A 14,606-nucleotide genomic window follows, 5' to 3' on the forward strand; every position below is an offset into this window, starting at 1 on the left:
AACCACCAAAGCTCCATTTCAGCTGAATTCTTAAAATACATCCCTTAGTGCTGATTACTTATAACTACCTGCACATTTTCTTTTTGTGGTTTTCCCCAAGCATCTGTGTATAAACCCTATTTCAACCAACTCCCAACAGTTGAATTAGTGGAACAAATGGCTGCTAATGGGAAAAAGGACTCATATTTTAAGGTGACCTATAAAAGAAAATTTTGCTTGTTACTTTTTCTGTTGCTAATTTATGATGTGTGTTTAACCAAAAAAGGCTGAGTGTATGCCAACTACAGAGACTTGTGGGAAAGCTCTGAGAAGCTTGAAAGCTTCTGTGTTCCACCAACAAAAGTTGGTCCAATGAAAAGTATTAACTCACCTATCTTGTCTGTGTCAACAACAAAAAAAATCTCTATCTTAAATTAGGAGTCCTGTTTTGCTGCAGGCCTCAGTTGGAGGACCCAGAGATGCGTATTAGGACGTGGCCTTGGATGAAGGGATGGAGAAGTGGAATCATTTTGGAGTTAGTTTAGATAAGTATAAACAAAATAAAAGTTTAACAGTCTACATATAAATCTCTTCTCTCAGCAAGGCTTCATATCCTTGGCATCTAATGTTACCTTAGTTCTCCAGTTATCTATAGTCTTCCAGGAAAAACAGGATAGACAAGACCAAAATTTCCAATGTACATGAATGGAAATTAAAAAAATTCTTGGTTCTTTATAATGTATACAGAAGGCAAAAAGGCACAAAGCTATCAGCAAGACTTACTACCACTATCTAATTAAGGGACTATTGCAAACCTTTAGGCCTTGACCCCTGCCTTTCAATAGCATTTTGCACCAGTGCGTAGGTCTGTGCCAGCAAATTCCTATACAGGACTGGAGCCTTTAGTTTATCTCAGGAATAAAACCATGCAGTCACCATTAAGTGACTTTTGTTTATGTATCTAAACTAGACATTACAAATGACTATTTAAATAGGCTACATGTTCTCCAGTTTGATTTAAATATTACCTGCCTATTACCATCCTTTGAAATACACCACAAGTTGATAGATTCTTGTCCACTATGTTTTCTGCTAATCTCATTTTTCTGTGCATGGTTACAGCTTGCTTCTCTGCTATTCTGAAAAGAGTGAACAAAAAGTCAAATAATACCCCTTCAGATGAAATCTGGAGTCCAGTAGGATAGTAAAGAAACTGCCATATGAATTTTACTTCTCAGTTGTTTTAATGCAGTAAATAAAGAAAACTGCCGGTATGTTTATTTGCAAGGCGATTGTACCTAATCAATTCAGGGTTTACTTTAGACCAAGTTCTTTTCTCCACAGTCCATTGTGCAATTCGGGATCTAACTTAAAATCCTGTATTGAAAGTGTAAACTTACCTCAGCTCTCGGAAAATAAGGATGCTGTAGTGCTTGGTGGGTCACCAGTTTCTCTGATCAGGATCGTATTCTATCATCGCATACATAAGGGAGAGGCTCTTGGGGGACATATTAGGCACAAGTGGAGATAGTCCTGTCCCTTTTTAAAGGGGAAATCAAAACTCATAGCTCTTGACCTGTGTTAAACCCAGTAATAAGAGCAAACAGTTAACATTCATGTAAACTGCCTCCAAATATTAAACTTACTAAAAAATACCTAAAAGGTCAATCTAATCTGACTAGGGACAGTAATTAATTACTACATTTTGAAAGGGAAGTAATTAAAGAAGCACTCAAATGACAGATTTCCTTCCTTATAAATTATCACTGCATGCTAGATGGTGCAGAGGTAAACTGCCAGGTGAGACCTAGAATACAGTTTTGATTCTCTCTCATCTGCATGGAGCATCACAAAGGAACAGCCTCTGGGTAGGGAGAGAACCCCTATTTGGCAATTGGCATGAAGCAGCATTACATTTATGGAGGAGGAAAGTCCCCTTGACCACAAAGTTTGTGCAGCAATGTTCAGCTGGTATAGGCTGCAGGACACAAATCCCTGATGTGGGTAAAAAAAAACTGCTCAAATTCCCTCTCCCGTCACTTGAAATCTTGTGTGATCAGAAAATTGCATTTAGGAATTACACTTAACACAGACTTAAGTATTTACATATTAATTAATGACTATATTTAGATTTAAAGTGTTCACAATAAAGAGCTGATTGTGGAAACTGCTAGATTATATAGCAGATTTCACTTATTTAGATTATAAATATGGGAGTGTACTACATACTTACTGTTTGAACTTATTAAGAGTTTTCTTAGCAGGGGTGCCTAGAATGTCATGGATTTTTGATATTTGGTCCAATTCATTAGATCCAGAAAGAGAGGGTGGAAACTGAAAAAATAAGAAATAAAATTGGCAATATTAAAAGCGATTTAAACTAGTTCTCCTGGAATGACTGCCACTGTGTGTGTGCTCTGAAAACTGACAGACTGTTTTCAGACCGCATTTCATACTGGTCAGCAGTAGGACAGCAATGTGTTCGCTTATTGCCTACACTTCTGGTGGGATTGGGCAAATCAGTTCAGGTAAAAGAACAGTCTCTAATCACTGACCTGCCCTCATGCCCACAATCTGCCAAGGAATGTCTAAACTCTGTTGTAACATTCACCTGGAGTAGACTTACTTGCAGAGCTTTAAAGCTCAGCTGGTTTTATGGGGATGAAAGTGTGGCAGCATTTTGTAAGAGAGTACTGTCGAGTTAGTTCATTTGGAGTCAATTTTATTTTGTGGGAGAAAGGACACATTTGGGTTTTTTGCGTGTCAACTGGCCTCTGCCCAACATAAAATTAGTTATTTCTACTAGTCAGCAAGCAGCCAAAGCAGAAGGGCTGCCAGTTCATGTGGCGGGAGCAATAGCAGCTCTATGTCCTTGGTGAAGGAGGGAGAGAGAAGCAAAAAATGCTGCCACTGCTGGTTGCATAACCAACAGGAGGTGGCAGAGGAGGAGAACAGAGCAGAATTGTTGCCATTGCTAGGGCACACAGGCCAAATGGAGGAGAAGGGAAGAGGAGGAGTGCAACACAGAACAGCTGCCTTTCCAGAGCACAAGGATGTTCAGTAAATATTCACTGGCTTTTAACTATTTTCATGAATTATAATAATAATGGAGATTACAGAGACTCTCCCCAGTTCTATAATTTCTTGCACACTTGTATCTCTCAGCAGCTGAACAAAGTTTATTATAGCTTCCGCAAAACTCACTTTTGCATAGAGTCAAACTGTAAGGTCTGTTTTTTTCTCAAAACAGAGCCTGTAGAAAATGGGGTTTAACAAACTTTACAAATTAAACTGCAGAGTTGACTCCATGTGACTAGTTTTTCTGCTGTTGCAAAAGAGTAAATCAGCAGAAGAGGCAAAAATATTAACATCTCAAATGTACTATCAAAACTGAGGACTGCTATGCTCATGACAACAAGGGTATGTTTATACTGCTATTGAAGGTGTGACTGTAGCACAGGAAGGCATACTCCTGCTAGCTTTAATTTATCTAGCACTGGTAATAATAGTAGTGAAGACATGGCAGCATAGGCTAGCAGCCAGAGTACAAGCTGCCTGGAGAGCCTGCTATGTATCTAGGTTGCTAGCCCATGCCGTCATGTCTACTCTACTGTTGTTACACCACACGGGCTAGATAGATTAAAAATAGCATTGGTAGGCTACAATCATATCTCACTTGCAGTGTCAGCATAGAAACATAAAAATGTAGGGCTGGAAGGGATCTTGAAAGGTCATCAAGTCCATCTCCCTGTGCTGAGACAGGACCAAGTAAACCAAGACCATCCTGACTGGTGTTTGTTTAACCTGCTCTTGTATATCTCCAATGATGGGGATTCTACAACCTCCACTGGAAACCTATTCCAGAACTTAATTACCTTAATAGTTAGAAAGTTATTCCTAATATTACCGTAATCTCTCTTGCTGCATATTAAACCGGTTACTTCTTGTCCTAACCCTCAGTGGACACCAAAACAATGGATCCCCATCCTTTTTATAACAGCCCTTAACATAGTTGAAGACTGGTATCAGATGTTTCTCCCTTGACCCCCACCCCCAACCCATATTGTTTCTCAAGACTAAAACACCCAGTTTTTTTAAACCTTTCCTCATCAGTCAGGTTTTCTAAACTTTTATCATTTTTGTTGCTCTCCTCTGGACTCTCTCCAATTTGTCCACATCTTCTAAAGCGTGGGGCCCAGAACAGGATAAAGTACTCCAGCTGAGGCTCACCTAGTGCTGAGTAGAGAGAGACAATTACCTCCCATGTCTTACATATGACACTGCAGAATGAATAAAGCTTTTTTCACAATTGCATCACATTGTTGATCCAGTATACCCCACAGATCCTTTTCAGCAGTACTCCACCTAACCAATTTTCCCCATTCTGTTATTTGGCATTTGATTCTTCCTTCCTAAATGTAGTACTTTGCAGTTATATTGAATTTTATCTTGTTGATTTCAGACAATTCTCCATTTGTCAAGGTCATTTTGAATTCTAATCCTATCTCCAAAGTGCTTGCAACCCCTCCCACTTAGTGTCATCTGCAGATTTTATACGCATACTCTCCACTCCATTATCCAAGTAATTAATGAAACTATTGAATAGTACCAGACTCAGGACTGACCATTGTGGCACCCCGGGAGTAATACCCCAGTGAGCCATGCAGGACTCAGTGAGGAAAGGAAGAAAAAAAAAATCACTATTTCCAAACTAAGAAATATTCAGATCATGAAAAAAAATATTACAAACAATAAAACACTTAGGGGGAATTAACTACCATAAAGGCATGTGACAGTCTTACTTTCTGTTAATCATCCAGCTACTTTAGTGTTAATCTGCTATTATATTGCGTTTGGTGCAGACAAGGAAGGATCTGTGCCTAATGTAACTTCTAGACTAGAGGCATGAAGAGTTCCAGAAAACCATGGAAAATAACATTTATGCCCTAACATAATATTCTCATGCCATGTGCTGATTACATAATGAGTTGATTCTCACTTGGAGTTTCTTTGACACTGAATATAACCAGACTCTTAATTTCTTTCTACTTAGCACTGTACCTTGTGATTTCATAGAAAACGCAGCCAGAGCTCCACATTCCATTTGTAGCTATAGTAGCCATCTGTGAGCAAGCACTCAGGTGCTCGGTTACCAGCGTGTAGAGATATATTCTGTATATGGCTGCTTGGAATATACACTCCTACAAGATCCAAAGTCTCCTAACTTCAGGTATCCTGCTGCAAAAAAAACCCCAAACAAACAAACCTTATGTTAGTCAATAAATTAGAAAATTGTCAAAATATTGAAGCAAAGGCAAGAAGACTTCTGAAATACCTGAACCAGCCATTATAAATCTAATTATAGTTTGCTTTTGGTACTAACTTTTAGGTTTTTTGTTTTTGTTTTGTTTTGTTTTGTTTAAGAGAGAAAAAAAGGTGATTTGGAATGTCAAATTGCATGTCCTGTGTTTACATGTTATTAAAGCCTATTCTCCAGCGACACTTCAGCAGCCTATCAATGAAGCATATCTCAGCTATGGTAAATGTTTCATTATGGTAACAAATTGTAAACTGTCCTTTAAATTGAAAGTGCTTCTGCAATTTAAGGCCATTTAAGGTCCCATAATACACACTAATATCTTTCTGTACGTTTTCACAAAAAATGTTAGAGATAACCATTAGTTGTAAAATGTAGTTAGCTAGTCTTGAAGGGAAGGTTGCTAAAGCGGACATATTTAGATGAGGTTATTTTCTTGTGTCCTCATTTTAGTAGTCACATGATAGATATTTTTCTGGCTTTCTTTGTATTGATTCCTCTTTGTCCTCCTAGTTTCATTTTGGGACACACTAAGGACTTTGAAACAGTAAAATCTATCCCATAAAAATAAATGAGCTGAATTATGGCAACAAAACTACGAAACAACTCTGGAAAATAGGCCTTCTGCCAGCATTTGAGAGTTTTTAAAATACAGGAATCTTTCAAAAACAAAATCAACATAAGGTCTCCTTGTGCAGTTGGTGAACAACTTCTGCCGACCATAGGAGTTAAACATGGAGAGAGGGGCTGCAGGACTGAGTCCCAAGACTTGTTTCAAAAATAGCACAGAAAGGAAAAAGTCATTAATACATAAAAGTGAGTTGTTTGCTTTCAGACTTAGCTCAGATGTAAGATTTGCAGCTATAGAACAAAGAATCCATTTATGCTTTTATCCAATAGCAACAGAAAACATTTGTTCTTTCACCATTCAAGGAAGAGAGGGCACAAGACTGAAGTTATACCAAAAGAGTCAACTCTCTCTAACTATGAAAATTATACCTCACACTTACAAAGATATACATTTCTCTGTTTATTCTGAGAAGCTAGTATATGTACTTACACTTTCAGTTAAGTGATATCAACTCACAAGACTACTTACCTTTATTAATATATTTTCTGGTTTCACATCTCTATGAAATATTCCATTTCTGCACCAATATAAAAATACCAAAAAGAACAACTCAATGAAAGTATGAGCATATTCACTATGTTTCTAATTATTTGAAGGCAATATTTAAATTATAAGCGAATGGCATTCTTCTTGAAAGGTTACTGCTGAATTTAGTCTTACCTATGCATGTGATCAAGGGACTTGCACAACTGGTACATGTAGTTCATTATTTTTTTTTCAGGTAATGGCTTTCTCCTCCCTAGAATGTGGAACAGTCAAATGAAATTTCAAGTTGCACAAATGCTTTATATCAGTGAGTAAGTATACAACAGAAGTAACATCTACTTTTCACCTTCTGATACGGAATCCATATTCCCTTCTTCATGAATAAGAAGAATTTGATTAACATTTTTACACTTGTCATACAAAAACACCCCATTGCAATCAGCATCTCATTTGAACTAGGACATAAGGCGAAGACAGCCAAATTTCAAAATACACCAGAATAGTCTGACAAGTACAGCTGTGAATCTGTCTGCCTATAAATTGGCAGCATTGGTATTGCATGATTTTTCATAGTGCAGGGAGGGATTCTGCTCCAGACAAGCTGTGAGTATTATGAATAGTAATATCATATATCTGTTTTTCCCCAATTGTATTATAGCAGAAGTATTCCATTCCAACATATTGGTAGGCCTCATTTCCTATGTAAGCACTAAAGTAATGATGCATAAGGTTCAAGGTTTAGAAGGAATATAATCTTCTACAAGTGCACTGCCCAAAGTGTCTTATTCCTGTTTTGGTATGCAAATTACAGAACAACCCGTTTCCTTCAGTACCTTCCTTACTGACAAAGGTAAGACTATTGATAAGAAGAAAGGGAGTACTTGTGCAACTTAGAGACTAACAAATTTATTTGAGCATAAGCTTTCGTGAGCTACAGCTCACTTCATCGGATGCATTTGTTAGTCTCTAAGGTGCCACAAGTACTCCTTTTCTTTTTGCGAATACAGACTAACACGGCTGCTACTCTGAAACTATTGTCAAGCAAGACTACTCCATTTTGTGTTAGGGTCCTGAAGACATCTGATAATCACTTAGATTGTTTCCTTTACAGGCCTTCTTAAGGCTTTGAGCTTTGCTGTAGTGCCTCTAAATAATGCTGTATTATGTATAATATCATTAGTACAAAGAGAAAATTAGCAAATTCCTTAGAAAACTTAGTGACTCTGGTTAAACAAGTTTTAAATTACTTCAAAGTTAGACTATATTTAACAATTCATTAACTAAAACTAACTTTAGATTATAATACTAGTTAATTATATAGCCAAACATGTTATTGCAACCTTTGGATTTTCTATCTGTACTCATTCTTTGCCAGGTAGAACGGTTTGCCACGTAAAAATAAATGTTATACCTAAAAAGAGTAAGACAATAAGAATTCTTTTCTTTAATGGCATTTGTATGGTCCCCATTACGACAGTATCTGAGCACTTACTCCCATTTGACAGATGATGAAACTGAAGCTTAGAGGTGAAAATGCCTTTCCCAAGGTCACAAAAGAAGTCTACAGCTGAGCCAGCTACAGAACCAAGATTTCTGGATTCTCGGACCACTGTCTGAACCACAAGATGATTCATCCCCTTGTTAGTGTAAGAGTCTGCTGTAACACAGTTTTGTTTAAGACTAACCTGCAATATTTGTTTTTTCAGAATTGTGCAGAGGATTTAAAAAAAAAATCAGATCAGGTCCTTTTTTGCTTCTTTGATGTATATAAAGGCCTGAAAACTTTCCCTTATTTGTTTTCTGCCTTTTTTTTTTTTTTAAACCGTTAGGTATCAGGAATGTCAAATCTGGTCTTCCTTGATTTTGCTAGAGGACCTGTTGCATCTCTGACCATGTATATGTGAGCACTTACACCTTATTTGAAAGGGCTGGGGTGTCAAATCTTTGACAGTTTAAAATTCCAAAATGTTAATTACTGAAGGTAATACGTATTAATAAAAAACCTGTAAACAGTATGACTGACTAAAAATTCCTTCCCCAATAAACTGCTTGCTTTCATTCTCTTGACCCTTGATGTTTCTAGTTTGATAATTCTACCCTTAGCCCTGGTCTACATTACGAGTTTAGGTTGAATTTAGCAGCACTAGATGGATTTAACCCTGCACCCGTCCACACAACGAAGCCATTTTTGTTGACTTAATGGGCTCTTAAAATCGATTTCTGTACTCCTCCCCAACGAGGGGATTAGCGCTGAAATTGACATCCCGGGTTGAATTTGGATTAGTGTGGACACAATTCGACAGTATTGGCCTCCGGCTATTCCACAGTGATCCATTGTGACTGCTCTGGACAGCGCTCTGAACTGGGATGCACTGGCCAGGTAAACAGGAAAAGCCCTGTGAACTTTTGAATTTCATTTCCTGTTTGGCCAGTGTGGCAAGCTGATCAGCATAGGTGACCGTGCAGATCACATCAGCAGAGGTGACCATGGAGTCCCACAATTGCAAAAGAGCTCCAGCATGGACCAAACAGAGGTACTGGATCTGATCGCTGTATGGGGAGATGAATCCATGCTATCAGAACTCCATTCCAAAAGACGAAATGCCAAAATATTTGAAAAAAATCTCCAAGGGCATGAAGGACAGAGGCTATCACAGGGACCCTCAGCAGTGTCATGTGAAACTTAAGGAGCTTAGGCAAGCCTACCAAAAAACCCAAGAGGCTCAGGGTCAGAGCCCCAGACATGCCGCTTCTGTGATGAGCTGCATGCAATTCTAGGGGTGCCCCTACCACTGCCCCACCCCTGTACATGGACTCGTGCAAGGGGGGAGTCTCACGCAACAGGGATGAAGATTTTGGGGATGAGGAGGGGGGGTTGAAGATAGTGTACACCAGGCAAGCAGAGAAACCGTTCTCCCCGACAGCCAGGAACTGTTTATCACCCTGGATCCAATACCCTCCCAACCCAGGCTCCCGGACCTTGAAGGTGGAGAAGGCAGATCTGGTGAGTGTACCTTTGTAAATATAATGCACGGTTTAAAATTAAGTTTCAAAGCAAGTGTGTTTAGTGAATACTTTGCCCTGAAGATTTGGGATGCATTCGCGGCCAGTACAGCTATTGGAAAAGTCTGTTAACGTGTCTGGGATAGGGTGGAAATCCTCCAGGAATATCTCAATGAAGCTGTCCTGGAGGTACTCCCAAAGCTTTTTCAAAAGGTTTCTGGGGAGGGCAGCCTTATTGCGTCCTCCATGGTAGGACACTTTACCACGGCAGGCCAGTAGCACGTAGTCTGGAATCATTGCATAAGAAAGCATGGCAGCGTATGGTGCCGGTGTTTGCTGGCATTCAAGCAACATCCATTCTTTATCTCTCTGTGTGATCCTCAGGAGAGCGATATCATTCATGGTCACCTGGTTGAAATGGGAATTTTATTCAGGGGACATTAAGAGGTGGCCGTTCCTGCTGGGCTGTTTGCCTGTGTCTGAAAAGAAATCATCCCCCCTGTTAGCCACGTGGTGGAAGGAGGAGTGAAGTGATCATCCCAGAGAATTGGGTGTGGAGGGGGAAGGGGGGGCTTAGCTAGGTTTGTGCTGCACATTAACCCGAAAACATCAGCCCCTCCTTTTAAATGGCCAATGTGTCTTTTTCAATTTTAATCTCCCTTTTTTTCCTCCCACAGCTGCAAATGTTTCAACACTGCAACTAGTATCTCTGTCCCAGAGGCTAGCGCAGATAAGAAGGCAAAAAAAAAAATGCACTCGGGATGAAATGTTCTCTGAGTTCATGCAGTCCAGTCAAACTGAAAGAGCCAGCAGAATGCATGGAGGCAGACAATGGCAGAATCCAGGAAAGCACAAAATGAATGTGAGGACAGATGACTGGAGCAAAAGGAGGGTGGCGGCAGCATGATGAAAGGAGGCAGAATGCAATACTGAAGCTACTGGAGGATCAAACTAATATGCTCCAGCGTATGGTTGAGTTGCAGGAAAGGCACAGACCACCACTGCAGCCCCTGTGTAATCAACTGCCCTCCTCCCCAAGTTCCATAGTCTCCTCACCCAGATGCCCAAGAATGCAGGGGTGGGGGGCTCCTTCCAGGCACCCAACCACTCCACCCAGAGGACTGCCCAAGCAACAGAAGGCTCGCATTCAATAAGCACAGTGTGGCCTTGTCCTTCCCTGCTCCCCCACCCCACCCGTGCTTCCCTCCTCCCACATTCCTCCCGGGCTACCTTGGTAGCTATCTCCCTATTTGTGTGACGAATTAATAAAGAATGCATGATTTTGAAACAACAATGGACTTTGTTGCCTCTGCAAACAGTGATTGAAGGTGGGAGGGGAGGGCGGTTGACTTACAGGGAAGTAGAGTGAACCAAAGTGGTGGGTTTTCATCAAGGAGAAACCAACAGAACTTCACCATAGCCTGGTCAGTCATGAAACTGGTTTTCAAAGCTTCTCTGATGCGCAGCCCGCCCTGCTGTGCTCTTCCAACCACCCTGGTGTCTGGCTGCAAGTAATCAGCAGCCAGGCGATTTGCCTCAACTTCCCACCCCGCCATAAACGTCTCCCCTTGCTCTCACAGATATTGTGGGCACACAGCAATCAGTAATAACAATGGGAATATTGGTTTCGCTGAGGTCTAACCGAGTCAGTAAACTGCGCCAGTGCACTTTTAAATGTCCAAATGCACATTCTACCACCATTCTGCACTTGCTCAGCCTATAGTTGAACAGCTCCTGACTACTGTCCAGGTTGCCTCTTTATGGCTCCATGAGCCATGGCATTAACGGGTAGGCTGGGTCCCCAAAGACAACTATAGGCATTTCAACATCCCCAATGGTTATTTTCTGGTCTGGGAAGAAAGTCCCTTCCTGCAGCTTTTGAAACAGACCAGAGTTCCTGAAGATGCGAGCGTCATGTACCTTTCCCGGCCATTCCACATTGATGTTGGTGAAACGTCCCTTGTGATCCACCAGTGCTTGCAGCATCATTGAAAAATACCCCTTTCGGTTTATGTACTGGCTGCCTTGATGGTCTGGTCTCAAGAAAGAGATATGCGTTCCGTTTATCGCCCCACCACAGTTAGGGAATCCCATTGCAGCAAAGCCATCCACTATAACCTGCACATTTCCCAGAGTCCCTCTCCTTGATAGCAGCAGCTCAGTGATTGCGTTGGCTACTTGCATCACAGCAGCCCACTCCAAATTGATTCCCAACTGACCAGTAGCAGTCTGGCGTTGCAAGCTTCCACAGGGCTATCGCCACTCGCTTGTGAGCCGTGAGGGCTGCTCTCTTCTTGGTATTCTTGCGCTTCAGGGCAGGGGAAAGCAAGTCAAAGTTCCATGAAAGTGCCCTTACGCATGCGAAAGTTTCACAGCCACTGGGAATCATCCCAGACCTGCAACACTATGTGGTCCTACCAGTCTGTGCTTGTTTCACGGGCCCAGAATCGGTGTTCCATGGTAAAAGCTTGCCCCATTGCCACCAGGATGGCCAAATTGCCGGGGCCCATGCTTTGAGAGAACTCTGTGTCCATGTCCTCATCACTCTTGTCACTGCGCTGCTATCGCCCCCTGCCTGCTTTTCCAGGTTCTGGTTCTACATGATAACGTGAGAGGTGTTTACAATGCTCATAACTGCTGCAAGCTCCATGCTTGCTGTGATATGGTGTCTGCAGGACAGCAGAGTGGCAGCGGAAGCGGTCGTTCAATGACGATGGTTTGCAGACCTACTGCACCGTCTGCTGCCAGGACACAACAGCTGAGCGGGCTGCACACTTGCCATGTTATGGCGAGACAAGAGCAGCCGAGCAGAGTTGCAGCGGAAGCGGCCCTGCGAGACCACCAGGAAGCAGAGTGGCAGCAGAAGCGGTGGCTGATGACCTGCGAGGTGGATTCATGAAACCAGGAGAGCAGAGTTGCAGCAGAAGCGGGAGCCCATGAGACAACATGGAGAAATTCGCTATTGAGACAAGAGCAGGAGAGCAGAGTGGCAGCGGAAGCGGTGGTTTGAAGACAACGGTTAGCAGTCCTACTGCACCGTCTGCTGAAAGCAGTATGGTGCCCGCACAGAAAAAAGGCGTGAAACAATTGTCTGCCATTGCTTTCACGGAGGGAGGGTGACTGATGACATGTACCCAAAACCATCCGTGACAATGTTTTTGCCCCATCAGGCATTGGGAGATTAACCCAGAATTCCAATGGGCGGCAGAGACTGCAGGAACTGTGGGATAGCTACCCACAGTGCAACACTCCGAAAGTAGACGCTAGCATCGGTACTCTGGACGGACTCCGCCGACTTAATGCGCTTAGTGGGGACATACACAATCGACTGTATAAAATCGCTTTATAAAAATCGACTTCTATAAATTCGACCTAATTTCGTAGTGTAGTCATACCCATAGTCAACTATTCATAAGTGCCTAAATCACGTAGGAATATAAATCACAAAAAGTGACACGCATTTCTCAAAATTCCACATTAGTTCCCCAATCACCATAATCCATGTAGATTAGACAACAATGCTTGAAACAGTGGTGCATTTACATTAGGGTTCTTAACAGTGCTGTCAGCAGTGGAATTTAATTAATGCCAGCAACAATGGTATTTTTGAAAAACTTTCTTAGTGCAGACAAGGTTACATACATCAGACAAACTCTGAATCACAGACAAACTCCACATCAGACAAACTCTGAATTATTAATGTTAAAAACAGAATTAAAAAAAAATGTAGGCATCTTCATAACAAGGTACAAGCTCAACTGTTTTTTCCCTTTGCAGATCATCTTTCAGGACTGAACCAATGCTCTTCAGCTTTCAGAATTACAACATTATAAAACTTAACTCAATAAATAATTATGAACAGAATCACAACAGGAAGATGTTACCTTGCATGTGGCTGCAATGCACTTGTATCCACGGAATCTTCTCCAGATCTTAAGAGCCCTAACCTCCTTCCACTGAAGTCACTGTCAAAATTCCCATTTACATCACTGAATAGAGCTGGGTGCCTAGTTTGTAGATAGTGAATGAAGGCGCTCTATTGCACTAAATGTTCTATTCAGAACATAACTTTGTAAGGAAATTATGTCATAATTCTTTCCCCACTTGAGTAGTTTTAAAGACACCTTCAAAATATTCCTAATCTACATAACCAATGTTAATATTTCTGTCAACCAGAATTTTTTCAGAAAAAATAGGATTAATTTCCAAGACCAGTGCCATTAAGAATTGAATAAATGCTGCTTTCCTAAATATGCTGTTCTCACACACCTGTTCCAATTAGAAATCCATTCTTAGAAATCCATTCTTTTCTTCATTCCAAAACTTTGTATAGACTAGCAGATTCTAGACATTTGCTTCCCCCTTTCATTGTCTCCACCGATTTTAAAAAAGCCTTTTGTAGTAGTTTTTGCCTTTTTCAAATTTTATTTTGCAGGATTCATAATTTTATTCAGAAAGTTAAAGCTTAATCAACACTAAAGAGATATTGTTTACCGGTAGTAATCCATATCTCTTCTGAACACTGAAGCAGTCTGAGATGTTAACTAGTTTGTGTGCGTGCACAGCTGTGGAGGGCTGCTCTCTGACAAAGCATCAATAAAATATCTACAGCAGAGTGATGTACAGATTAGCAATATGTTTCTTCTGCTTCAGATCAGTGCAGCTACAAAAGGAGATCTTTTTATTTAGTTGCAACTATCATCCAGGTAATATTCTCGAAGTTGTTGAATACTATACTTTTCAAAATTAAGAAGATTAATTTATTTTCAGTTCAACTGTGTGTTGGGAGCTTAACGTTTTCTAGGTTTTAAAACAGCAAGTCTCAAGTGCTTTTTTGCAGGTGCCTTTTCTTTCTGGTGGCTCTGTTTGTGGCTATTCCTAGTTCAAAAGTCAGAATTTCCATCCATAGGAAATGTTGATATTTTGGCACATGTGTTTAACTGAGACAAAGTTGAAATATTTTTTCCACAGAACAGAAAATTCCAAAACAATTCAATTTGAAAATGTAATGATGTTATCTTGCTGCCTCATGTGAAGCTGTAGATCAGGTACCTCATACCCCATTCTCCTCTATGACCCAGGCTCCGCATAGTACATTACCCATGATGCACTGCAGAAGTTAAACAAAAGGTGAGACAGTGGTGAATCATGGGAAATGAGTCCAGCCAGAGAGCCCAGCCTATAAAAGAA

The 14,606-nt window shown here is 40.9% G+C and overlaps 2 protein-coding genes across 6 annotated transcripts in view; one reads left to right on the forward strand and one right to left on the reverse strand.

The window, feature by feature from the left end:
* WDR20 (WD repeat domain 20) overlaps positions 1-8,480 on the forward strand; it is a 71,730-nt gene extending 63,250 nt beyond the window's left edge. For 2 of the 5 annotated variants that reach the window (XM_043517836.1, XM_043517832.1), the window contains one exon: positions 7,919-8,480. In XM_043517836.1, coding sequence (XP_043373771.1) covers positions 7,919-7,984 — 66 coding nt within the window. In that variant the 3' untranslated portion in view covers positions 7,985-8,480. Of the gene's footprint in view, positions 1-5,405; positions 5,519-6,648; positions 6,725-7,918 lie in introns of all 5 variants that reach the window. The other 3 variants (XR_006282436.1, XM_043517834.1, XM_043517835.1) reach the window with 3 other exon arrangements.
* The window catches only part of MOK (MOK protein kinase), a 35,499-nt gene that overhangs the window by 1,107 nt on the left and 19,786 nt on the right, over positions 1-14,606 (reverse strand). Inside the window, 12 exon segments of the mRNA XM_038407977.2 lie at positions 1,008-1,060; positions 1,063-1,113; positions 1,376-1,427; positions 1,430-1,524; positions 1,527-1,555; positions 2,213-2,297; positions 2,300-2,313; positions 5,041-5,082; positions 5,084-5,130; positions 5,132-5,214; positions 6,392-6,444; positions 6,588-6,666. Coding sequence (XP_038263905.2) covers positions 1,008-1,060; positions 1,063-1,113; positions 1,376-1,427; positions 1,430-1,524; positions 1,527-1,555; positions 2,213-2,297; positions 2,300-2,313; positions 5,041-5,082; positions 5,084-5,130; positions 5,132-5,214; positions 6,392-6,444; positions 6,588-6,666 — 683 coding nt within the window.

The sequence above is a fragment of the Dermochelys coriacea genome, chromosome 6, assembly GCF_009764565.3.
Source record: "Dermochelys coriacea isolate rDerCor1 chromosome 6, rDerCor1.pri.v4, whole genome shotgun sequence".
In the NCBI taxonomy this organism is placed as follows: Eukaryota; Metazoa; Chordata; order Testudines; family Dermochelyidae; genus Dermochelys; species Dermochelys coriacea.